This window comes from Haliotis cracherodii, unplaced genomic scaffold (genome assembly GCF_022045235.1).
Source record: "Haliotis cracherodii isolate W230 unplaced genomic scaffold, xgHalCrac1.p SCAF_1, whole genome shotgun sequence".
NCBI lineage: Eukaryota > Metazoa > Mollusca > Gastropoda > Lepetellida > Haliotidae > Haliotis > Haliotis cracherodii.
In genome coordinates, this window is record NW_027266264.1 from 50353723 (window position 1) to 50366878 (window position 13156).

General features: G+C 37.5%; 1 protein-coding gene across 2 annotated transcripts in view; it reads left to right on the plus strand.

Annotated features, from left to right (window-relative positions):
* LOC139479023 (uncharacterized) overlaps window positions 1-13156 on the plus strand; it is a 190168-nt gene that overhangs the window by 62189 nt on the left and 114823 nt on the right. For both annotated transcript variants that reach the window (XM_071261760.1, XM_071261767.1), the window contains exons 5-6: window positions 3106-3215; window positions 5112-5236. In XM_071261760.1, coding sequence (XP_071117861.1) covers window positions 3106-3215; window positions 5112-5236 — 235 coding nt within the window. The remainder of the gene's footprint in view (window positions 1-3105; window positions 3216-5111; window positions 5237-13156) is intronic.

A 13156-nucleotide genomic window follows, 5' to 3' on the forward strand; every position in this document is an offset into this window, starting at 1 on the left:
GTGCATTGTAGAATTTCCCAACCAAGACGTTGAGAAACAAGAACGAATCGGTTCAAATGAAGGAAAACAAAATGCAAATACCATAATTGCAACCTACCAAATTTATGTGTATAAATTTTAGGAGCTTCCTTGTTCGAGGAATGTATCCGTGAATATCCACACAAAGGAACAATATCCCACTCGTCTGCAGCTGTACAAAGAAACTTATTCGATGTCACGTGTCTCAGTAACAATCAAATATTTTAAAACATATATATCGTTTCGGGATATTAGAACCCGTGTTCGTTTCTCAACTGATCACTTGGATTGTTTCAGGTGTTTTACATAGGTGCCAAGTCTCAATGGTCGGCTGAGAAAGCCCACGTGACAACTATTTTCATAACGTCCACGGTTCCTAAAAAATCCATTGAGTGATAGATAACAATGATCAATCAATCAACGTATTATCAGTTAACCCTTTGAACAAAGTATGTTGTTTTTACATCGGCACTTCCCGCCTTGATATGAGTGTATTACCTTTGTTTTAGTAAACCTAGACATGTAAACACTCACTTTTGACATATCCACTGTGCAAGATAACAGTAATTAATCAATCAACGTATTTTCTTAATCCTTTGATGACTTGGAACGATCCGTTGATTTACAAAAAAAAGTAAATCAATTGATCATTCACCTCTTGCTGGTCTGCCACGTGCATATTACATAACACACATTTCACCTCACTTCAAACCTGGATTTAGATTGAATAATTACCCCAGACACAATAAATGCCAAATGGGAACCTTTGTTAGGTAATCTAAGTGGTGCTACCACTAATTGTACCTGTAATAAATTCATTAACTGAGCATCAAGTGAATGACGACAAATGTAGGGTTATACCAGAAAACGTGGATGACAACAAGAGAGTAGTAGTCGTATTATCGACGCAATCCGAAATCCGAAAATGCTTTCACTGAATAGATACTTTTTTTTAGTATTAAACTATAACCATCTGGGGTATTTCCAAATCCGATGAGCTCCGCCTTTCTTTTTGTCTGTTTGTTTAGGCTGAAGAAATTAATTTGCATGCGCCCTTTGTCGAAATCACAGTTAACCAATCAGTGTTAATGCAAAAATTCGTAAAACAAATATTGCCTCCGGCCTCCAAGTGTATTTAGCTGTCCTTGCAGACGGTAGCCCAGTCTCTGGTCACGCTCAGTTGCGTTGCGTATCATCCGGGTACTTACGGGGAAAAAACAATAACAAAGGCAACAACCAGTCCGGGGAATTGCGTTAGATCAGTGCCCCTTTAAGTGTATCTTGTGGAGTACTTGAAGTTTCTAACATGCACTAACATTGCCCAAACTCAACTGCAACACCTGTGCCTTACAGACTTATCTCCCTTTGACCATACCTGTAGATGTAATCTTCCTGGTTATAGCTGCAGGGAAATGTATTGCACATACCTGCTTGTAGATTTATCCATCTGTTTTCCGTGTTTTTCCATGTTCGCATGCATCCCAGCTCAATGTATGCTGCAATGTCATTGTCAGTGTCAGGCTTGACATTGATGAACAACAAGAGCTTTGTTGTGTAGAAGCATAGAGCTTCGTCATGCTGCATCAACATTGTGAATCCACCACTGACAAAGTGTTTCCGTGTCTACGGCTAGGGATAATGTGCATTTAGCAGTATCCTACAATCTGGGTATTTATTGCAGCAAGGAGAGGCATGTTAAACTAACAAAACCCTAAGAAATATCCTCTTTCAATTATTACATGTACCGTATATGACCACAGATAAGCCGACCCCGTAGATAAGCCGAGGTGTTAACTTGACCATTGAAATACGAAAGAAAATGATATGACCCGCAGATAAGCCGAACCAGAAATTGAAAGGCAAAAAACACTGCGAAGTCAGACTGCAAGACATGTGCCGGTACTCGCAGATATTCAAAAATGTAAGATGAAAAACATTGTAATTATATTGAAAAAGTCATTATTATTTCTAATAAAGATTTAACAAAACAGTCATCCACTTTCATAATGTGGGAAGCTGTTTCTCGTGGGGTTTTTTAATCTCATAATGATCGTTATATGTTGCCATCAACAACGAAGCGCTATTTTGTGAATCAGTGTATATAGAATTATGAACCCGTGAGAAAATATATCAGCTAGAGCGAAGACTCGCAGGTTAAATTCAGCATCGTAATTTATGACCGCGTATATACATGTGATTTACCCAAAATGAGCAGTCAGTTGATATAGAAGATATCCTATGGTGTTCTACAAAGTTACAGCTATGTCATTTAAACATGTCATCATATTCTTTGATACAATTTCTGAAATAAGATTATCAATATCAGAATGTTAAAATTCATGGTAGACTTTAAGTTGAGTAATTAATGATGCTCTGCTGGAATTCTGGGGCAGAAGTTGGCCTCAGTTCAGTGTGGTTGTCATAGGATCAGGGGACATTAGTCTAGATGGATTGCTCTGCAGTGGTTGCAGAGTTCACATAGTACCTAGCTGTCTCGTCTTGAATACACACACCTGGCTGACCAGGAGTATCTTATCTTGACTGCATGGTTTGTTGCTCACATTGTTGACCACTAGTTGGATCACCTCCATATACTATCATGCTATCACAAGGGTTTCTCCATGTAGACTGCTCAGCGTCATGTCACTGCTCCTGGGTTTAACAAAAGAGGTAAATGTCTGAGACCTGCATCTCTTCGGGCTTTCCTCACACATTATCTGACATGTCGTGATATAACTGAAACACTGTTTTAGCGGTATTCAGCCTAACTCACTTTCTCATTGACTGTGACTAAGAGCATCGCTTTCAACAATTAAACAAAAGAGCTTTATGTCAAAGTCCTGAGTGAGCATTATTACGTTCACTAATCTTCAGTTCTCTGAAAGTAAGCTTGAAGGCCATCTAATCACAAATTTTTGCAAAATATGCAAAAGAAATTAAATGTCAACACTTTTTGTAACATTTTGACAAAATGTCTTCCAATATGATTCAGAGAAAGGTTTTTGTTGTTTGGATATTTCCTTGCCCAATTTTGATGCAGTGCAGACCCATAATGCAGGCGTCTGTTTTTGTTTGATGTCATTGCAGCTTGAGCCGAAGTTGATGAAGTTCTTGATGTATCGACACGTGTCACAAGTGTCAAGCGGAGATAAACACACCCTCTTTCTCTTCAGCGATGGAACTCTGGCTGCTGTGGGGTAGGGACGAATGCTTACAGGAGGAAAATACAATGAACTATCGATATTAACTCGGATAGGATGAATAATCGTCTGTAATGGAACTAGTTCTATTCATCCAGGAACCAAGTGCACAAAGTCATCTTAGGGCAATGACTGACATTACTATCACACCTTAACATAGACAATCAACAGTCCTGTACATAGTTTGAAGTTTGAAACAGGGCTAATGGATTGATTAGTATATAACATTGTCACTTAGATAAACAATGTTGATTTCTCAGTTCCTGCGGTGTTTATTATCTCAGAAGTTGGTTGCATTCAGTGGTAGAACCGTCCACCCAAGTGGATGATAAATAACATGGACCCCAGTGAAGGTGTCAATTAAGAAATGTGAGCACATCCGTCCCCCTGAACATTACATTTCAAAGAGTGGCAACCCACAACACTGAAGGTATCAATTAAACTTATGAACCTCCTCCTGTTAAGACTTCTGTACCGGTAACTTAGTTTTCTGGTACGAGTGGTGGATCTGTTGGCAACTGTGATCTGAGAAATACATACATCACTGACTTAATGATGTATATTAATATTTAATCATTACACACTGTTGTTTGTCAGTGTTAAACATTTTGCTTTTATATGTTTGTTTGTTTGTTGTTTAATGGCGCACTCAGAACTATTTTAGCTATAGGAAGGTGGCCTGTAATTAATCGAGTCTGGACCAGACAATCCAGTGATTGGCATCATTACCATTGACCCATGCAATTAGGATACAATGACATTAAACAACCAAGTCGGCGAGCCTGACCACCCCATTCCCGTTAGTCGCCTCTTATGGTTTTACATGTAGAAATCCCAGCCCAGTTTGCATTCAGACAACAATTTCTGTTTATGACACACCATGTGATGTTAAGGATTATACTCCTTCAAACTTGATATTGACTCAGATAAGACTGATGTGTTCTTATTGTAATGAAAATAAAACAAAATCCAAGAAATCTTCTTTTATCAGTAAATGGATTACAGCTTCAAGGGAGGAAATTTTGTAAATTTCAACAGACTAGAGCAAAAAATATTTTTTAAAACAAATTGTAATAGCACTTTTGTAATCTTGAACCCTTTGTTTTGAGAAATGTGTCATTCCTATGCAGCTCTATAATTTCTTTCCTTCACAATCTCTCAAAATATCGACAGCAAATTGTCTTTTAATGTAATTTTGACCAAAGAAGAGTTCATTCATTTATTGTTGCTTGAATGTTCAATATCTGAAAGCAGTTGTCATGCAAACGCTTTTCCCAGACTCGCAGATGGTGTCTGTATGAAAATGATTGAATTAATAAGGTCTGATGCCCCGACCGCTATGATGGGGAAACACAATGATGAATCTCTATATCTGCGATGGTACTCCCTCAGTCATAGTCAAAGGGGGAAACCTTTATTTAGCCACGATTTTTCCAAGATTAGTTTCTTCAGTATTAATCCCCAGGGTTTAAATTATAGATCATGACAGAAAATGGACGATAGTGATTGTGGTTTTCATAATAATTATTGGCTTATTTTAAGAATACTGTAGTTTTCTGTGTCTAAATTACTTGATACATGTTCATTTCCATACAACCTTAAACATACAAAACTGAAATTGTACGTGAATTTGATTTACGAGATTATTAAATAATGTTGAAAATGTTTCTCTTTTTCTGTTTTTGAATTGTTCATTCTTTTTTCAGTTTAATATTTTGATTTGAGTAAATTCTATTAGGGAATTCAACTGATGATTACTCAAGTGGAAAATTGTATCTTAGTGATCTTATGTGTCCAAGACATGGATCTGATCAAATTGGTCAAGTAACTGTCATTACGCATAAGTCATGAGCTGATAACAATGTGCTTTATCTTACTGTTCTTCTTTGACAGGAGTAACGCACACGGTCAGATTGGAATCGGCAGCCGAGAAGAGGCGGTAGTTCCTCGCGATGTCGACATTGACAAAACTGTCACGTACATAGCATCCGGTGCCAATCATAATCTTGCCATAACAGGTTTGTTGAGTTTTGTGTCATATTCCTTTCAGGATTGTTCAGACAATGTGAAGCATGATTGGCAAAATGATGAACGTACAACTGTGTACAGTATCTATTTGCATTAAAATGTAAATTTCAACAGACTAGAGCAAAATGATTTTTTTTAAACAAATTGCACTTATGTAATCATGAACCCTTTATTTTATAATGTCTTTCCTTCACAATTTTTCTATATGTATAAAAATGAATATTTCAATTTTGTAAATAATTTTAAGAATCTAGACAGAGCAAGGATTTTATTGGTGTTGGAAGTTTGAAAATTTATCATCTTAATTTTCACAGAAAACAAATATTTGAAATTTGCAGATTTATAAAACCAGTTTCAAAAGAACTGTGTATGAAATTGAATGATCAATGACTTTTATAGTGAATTATCCCCTCATTCACAATTAAACATCACCGCAATGGTGGCATTTAGAACACTGCCAGTTAAATGGAGTTATCTCCCTTACTCTACAAATCAGTGCATTTCTTCACAACCTTCTGATCAATGGTTCCAAACCCTGCGATAGCCTCTGGCAGTTGTCTCAAACTGTCTCCCTCCCTGCAGCTCTAACCTTGCTTAGGGAAGGTACAAGTCATGATATCAATCCATAATCAATTCTAATCAGTTGTTCATTTTCTGGGTTCTTTCCTCCTGCCAATTGTGTATACTCAAGAATATGTCCCTGATTATGTGCTTAATGCTTGTGAATAAGTAAAGTATAGATTAAATACTTTTTGAAATGTCAGTGGATCATACAGCTGTGAATTAACCAAATGTTGGAGATGTTACAATTAGACAGCTGTGAGTCAACCAACCATATGTTGGAGATGTTACATATTAGACAGCTGTTAGTTAACCAACCAAATGTTGGAGATCTTACATATTAGACAGCTGTGAATTAACCAAATTTTGGGAGATGTTACAATTAGACAGCTGTGAGTCAACCAACCAAATGTTGGAGATGTTACATATTAGACAGCTGTGAGTCAACCAACCAAATGTTGGAGATGTTGCATATTAGACAGCTGTGAGTCAACCAACCAAATGTTGGAGATGTTACATATTAGACAGCTGTGAGTAAACCAACCAAATGTTGGAGATGTTACATATTAGACAGCTGTGAGTCAACCAACCAAATCTTGGAGATGTTACATATTAGACAGCTGTGAGTTAATACAGGATGAAATAAGCCTGGTTAATTGATTATTCTTTTTGTTAAGCAGAAGTTAGCTGATAGATTTTTTGTTGTCAGAGATCTTGTGAAAATTATTTTTCATAAAGATCCTTTATGTGCAACAATGGAAAATATTTTGCTCTCAATTTTGTTGTTGTTGTGATCATTGAATTAAGTATTTCTTGTACCTGATTCACTGCATTTAGAAAATTTGACAAAATGCCCCCCAACAGTTTGATCACTGTGTGTTCTGCCTGGCTATCTTATACACCATTTTGACTTAACGATTGAAAAATAATTTGATGATTGAAATCTGTAAAGAGAGGAAATCAGCATTCTGCTGAACAATAACGTCGTTCCGAAGAGAAAGTTTTCCGAATTTAAAGCTAATCTATTATGATGATATTGGTTATATGTTAAACCTCTTCTCATTATTTAACAAGAAAATTGCAGGAACTGTTTTTGATGCAGTTTAAACTTTTACGTTCTTGTTATTGGAGTGATATATTTAATTAAGCCTTTCTCTACGTCCATATATTTTCACTAACAACGTTTCTGCACATCACTAGAAATGCTTCCTAAGTTGTTTATTTCCACATCAAACAGAAATCAGTCTCATTCAACAAAAAAGAATGTAAAACAATGTGGTTGATATTGATCAATTTCCATTGTAAAAGTGATTTATCTCAGTAGATAAAGAGCAAATTGTTGACCACAAGCATTGTGTCTATTAAAGTCAGCTTATGTAACGTCTCAGTAGTGAAAATCACATGTGACAGGCCAGTTTGATGTGTGTGTCTAGCCAAATGCTGCAAGGGACTTTACAAAGAAAGATATTGAATTTTTAAAGCTTTGGCCTTTTTTCCAGCAATAAGGTTCATAAATGGATTGTGCGGAGTTGAGATGAAGGCACACAATAGGTCCTTGTGGTTAGAAAGCATTTCATCACAAGTTGTAAGGCGTGTTAAGTAGTCATCATGTCGAAATGCCTTCTTGTTCTTTTCGCAATCTGCAACAAAGTCACTAATTGCTTTTTCTGTTGTTTCCTCCCAAATAACACCTGGGGCCTGAGGTCTTTGTTTAAATTAAAATCAGAGTTCCCGTTTTAGTTTGTTTTGATACCTATATTGTATCACAATGCAAATAATCTTTATATGGCTAGTGAAGCGAGTGTAGCTGTGAGTGACATTTGATTGATAAGCACTGAGGCAGTGTACAGACACAGCATCAACCTAAAAAAAGAGTTACAGATTATTTTGACAGATTTGGGTTTTATTCTGGTTGATGAGAGATAATAAATTTGTTGTTTGAATAACATTGCTTGATTTTTATGCCACACAATGCCAGACGTGATTAAGGTTTTAGTGGTTCCACCGCAAAAAAAATACTCGATGAATATTGGTGTTTATTTCTATTCTCTGAAAATCCACATCAATTCGTTGATGCTTTTCATTGACTGGCACTGGTCGATAGGTTCTAACATACAACAATTAGAGCTGTACTTCAGTGACCTGCCGTTTCCGCGCTTAGTGGTCGCCATATCTAAACAAAATGAAATGGTTTCTGTTCAGATTTAAGAGGATTTCTCCCAAGTCTCATTCAAGCCATTGTTGTGAAGTGCCCTTCGGCTGCCATGTTTGTTATATGTCGAAAAGTCTCTATTTGTACATTTGAAATCTTTATACCATAGTTGGATATGTGATTGCGTTCTCCACTTGGGAGCGGAAGATGAGGCCAGAGTACTATTGTTTTACTATTGATTCCTGGCAGGACGCTATTGTGGTGTAAAACTGGCACAGTTGATAGTGTATTATATGCATGTTGGTTCAATCCTTGAAACAGAGTTTATAACGATCGCATGTGGGAAATACGATTGTTGAAATCGATTCACCTCTCGTGTACATCTCACATGGCTGTGTTCAACATGGGCCCCATAGAAGGCATCACTGTACTTTTAATTGCTGTCTAATTTTGTGGGTAATCGGTCAGAGCCCTTTGGTCTGTTATCACCACATTGCAAATCATGATTTTAATGCCACAAGAGCTGGGATCATTGATCTAGCAACGACTTTTGCCCGTGGATAATTTTATGCTTTCTCTCACATTGTATAGGGAAATTATGGTGAAGTTTAAAAATTGTTTTTGCTGAACTCCGTGACCAGGTTGGAGAGATCAAACGTGGTCATTTTCAATTGATTATTTATTCTGAATGGGACTGACAGTTTTTATTTGTTGTGTCTACTTTGATGAATATTTGGCGCAAAAGAATTCTTGCATTGTGATGAATACACACAATTAAGCATCTTTGTGTTATCCTCAAATAAGTGACCTTTCTTTCTTGTCTGAGACTTATTGAGCTGAGTAAACAAGATCTCTGTCCTACACAGTGAGAGAGTACATTTTTTGTTTGAGATCATGATCATGGATATCAACTTTATGGTATTTGCTTTTACATGGGCAGTTTTGTTACCAAATTAGGGCACCATTTGGGACATTATTGAATTACTGGAATCAGAATCTTTAAAGCCCAATGCAGCATGGTTGTGTCCCATGTTTTTCAGATCAATGACGTTATGTGATTACGGGAGCATCTCTCGATGAGGCCGACACAGGCTGGCTAGATGATAGATATTTTGTTGAATGTGTTTTGCATGCACCCTTCATGTCAAGCTTAATAGTGTCAGAGACCCTGGTAACCTTGGTAACATCTCATTTTGGACAAATGTAGATGAAACCCATTATTAACCCTACCAAACCTTGTGTGTGTGTGTGTGTATGTATGGAGTCATTACATTGCAGGTTAGACAGACACTAGACTGTCTGGGTTAATGGGGGTCTGCTATTTTTGTAAAGATTTCTGTCAATGAATCGTACCCATGCTCCATTGCAAATAAGCAGCAGTTGAGATCATCTATACAATATGCTTATTCACATGAATGTAACTGTTAGTTCATAGTGACAACAATGCTAAATGGGTGTATACTAAGATGAACATATATATCTCTGTTTACTGTTATCATTGATACATGTAATTTTAAATTTTTGAACATCATCTAAGATCAAAACTTTAATCAATATATTTAGCTAGTTTTCGTATTAGAGGCTGTGATGTACTAGCAAGTAAATGAATCATCTGTTTATCATTTCCTTATTTGTGACAGTTTGGTTTTTCGGATGTATAGTGAGGTCCATGCATGGTTTCTGTTCTAGTTAAATTATATTGTGGGCCTTCTAATAAGAGACATATGAGTGGTGACTTCTATGACTTGGGGTAGGGGATAGGAGTGGGGGCCACACAGGTGACCATGTCAACTTAGGCGTCTAAGATCTACTGATCATGGGTTTGAATCTTAGATTTATAGTGTGTATGAGCTAGCCTTGGCTCGTCAGCACTATGCGTGTGCTATAACATCTAAATATCTATGACCTCTATCACTTCAGGCTGTGAGATGCAACTAGCAGCATGGGGCACTGTGAATGTTACATGCATGTTGGTCTCCATCAGCAACAAGGTTATATTTGTACAGTCTAGTCATGAATCACAACTACAGGATAATTCTTTCTGAATTTTCTTAGGACTCATAATATTTGTTTTCCAGGCCAATCAAGTGGTGGCACCAACCCTTATTCTGAAATCGATGTAATGTGTTTTCTAACTGTTGCTTGAAAACTTCTGAGGAAGGTGTTATCTTTGGGAGGTCATATTATATTTGTATAGATTATAAACAGATGAAAAAAATATAAGTAGCCATCACATCTTGGTGTCTTAACATATTCTGGTTGAAGGTGCCCTCTTCTTGATCATCTACAAACAGCTTACTAATTACAGTCAACATTCTACACTGGTAGTCTGAGTCTACCAGTGAAATGTTTGATTAGGAACTAACACCGTAATTTAGCAGGTCCCACTGCAATGATATTCAAAAATGTTCAGATCTACAACATAAGATAAAAGTAGCTCAGATTCCATCTCACTGGGAGCTGAAGCGCACTTGCCAGGAACCCAGACTCATCACCCCCCGACAGTCTCCGACACAAGTAACAAGCATTCTCCCAGTACATCAGTGTAGAAAACCTTCAACATGAGCCAAGTTTGACGCTGGTACCAGCTTACTGGAACAACATCCTGAATCTCCGCTTCCAATAAACACTTTTGATTTGATAAATTTCCGGATGTTGTAAATCTCAACGAGAGATCCAGGTGGCATCATAAGGTCACCATGTTTCAGATCCGCTCGTAAACCGACTGACTTGCAGCCATAACAAGCAGCACACCGACCCAAACCTTGATCTGGCCTGGTAAGATACACCACATGGGGTACGTCTCTTGTGATATCTCCTACTGGAGTAACATGATGTAAGGGCAGACAACTCCCAGCTGCACTCTGCCCTCATCTGACCTCCAGACCTGCTGCTTGTAGGGTTTGGAGTACCGTGAGGTGTCACCGTAACCCACCGTAACCGTTATAATATTATACACACAGAGAACCTTAATACCTCTGTTAAACTATGGGCAAAACTTTGTATTCATTTCTATGATGGAATGACAGTTACTATAAAATTTTTGTGAATGATAGAATCTTTTTTTCATTTTAATGTCCTTTAAATAAATCACAATAATTTATGGCCATTGCACAATACAATGACTGAAATCTTCAACAGCTCAATGATAAACATATTTAGTGTGTGCTTTAAGGTAACAGCTATTTGGTATCATTAATGGATATATCATGATATGTTTCTATCTATTTTGTTATACTTATGATACATAATTTTCAAATCATTGCCATCTCTGAGGGGGCGCAAAGTGGCATTAACCCCAAACTGACTCACTCACTGACTCTATATTGTCCATTAATGAAACCATTGATGTAGAAACAGTTTGGATGTATTACTGAAGTTCATTGTACGATAATAGTGAATGATAATTATATTAAAATATTTTTTTTATAAGAAAACATATCCGCGGCAAAAGAAACAAATGCAAAAGTCATTTTAGATATATGTTTTATATATCATATAAATAATCAACAGATGGTAATCAATTGTTCAAAATTGGTACACATCATTGTCATTGACTCAGGCTCCATATGGCACACATGGAACAGTTTTTAAGGTGAAGGTCTTCTGTTGTCAAAATCTTGTATGGCCACCATTAGAGTCCAAAACTGACTGGCATCATTGTCCCATGGAAGCAAACAGATCCCGAATTGTGGCCTGGGGAATGTTGCCCCACACTGCCTGTAATGCATGTGCCAACTGACGGAGATTCTGTTGTTGTTGCTGACATGCTCACAGTCGTTGATCCAGTGCATCCCATAAATTCTTGATTGGGTTTAAATCTGGAGACCTGGAGGGCAATGGCAGGACCTAGATGTTGTGATTCCAGAAAAAAAGTTGGTTGTCAGTCTTGCTGTGTGAGGTCGGGCATTGTCTTGTTGAAATGATGTTCGCTTGTTGCATAATGGGAAAGACTTTTGACCGAAGAATCTCATCCGTGTAATGTTGTGCCTTTAAATTTCCCAGAACTTGCACAAAGTCTATTCTTCTAGTGTAGGAGATGGTTACCCACATCATCACACTACCACCACCAAATGTGTCCAGTTCCTGTATGCAGTTTTGTGCGCAACGTTCCCCCCCCCCACACCTGTAAACGCGAAGTCTACCAGCCGCACAGCGAAGCATAAGAACATGACTCGTCACTAAACCAAACTTGTGGCGCTACTGTGACCTTGACACCATTGACGTTGCAGCCTACAATGCAAGTTCGTCAAAATGACACCTTCAACTAGTTGTCAGGTACAAATACCTTCACTGTCTAGGCTGATATCCTATGCAATCCTAGTACATGTATCACCATAGTTGTAGAGGTGGTGGTTCTTTCACATAAGTGATGTAGCCGTATGATTCTGTTCTGTGCTTTAGAAGTGATATGTGGTCGACTGGATCTGGGAAGGTCCCATGTTGTCCTGTGTGTCTGATGGTGCTTGGTGCTATGTGGAAAAATCTGGCTTCTGCTGAAGATGATTCTCCAGTGTGCAGTCAGCCGATGGTATTGTTGCATTGGACTTCCGTCAGTCGGCATGTTTCACTTGCTGTAAGATTGTGATGACACACAAATGAAAACCCAACAGTTTTTTTGCCCAACATATGATGTTGCACGTGCATGCACGTTGGTGTGTTTCATCACCAGACTCTCGCGTGGTTGTTTTTGCGATCTTCTTATATAATTTTTTTCCATCTTTTCCCCAAATTTCTGCAGTACCTCATTCTTTCCACACAAATCAATCCCAATCCAAGGACCATTTTGTATGGATGTCGGCAACACTCTGTCAGATATTTACGATTTTACTACTTTTGCATATATTTTTCTGCAGAGTTTACTAAAACACAGTCAAAAATATCTTGCATGCTATTAAATTATCATCTGATATGGGTTGAAAACATCTCCCAAACAATCTGCAGTTGTACTGATGAATAGTACCTATCAGCTATTCCATAACAAATATATATCCTCAACATTTGTTATGGACCACACCTTTGACAATTGATGTCTATCATGGTCTTGCAAATCTTGACTAGTACCAATAAAAGAGAGGTAGTACAAATATACTGATATTGTAGAAAGTACAAAGTACGGTATGATAATACCATGAAGATGCCCAATAATATATATAAACATTGTTGATCATGATGCAATCAGAGGTTCTCAATATCG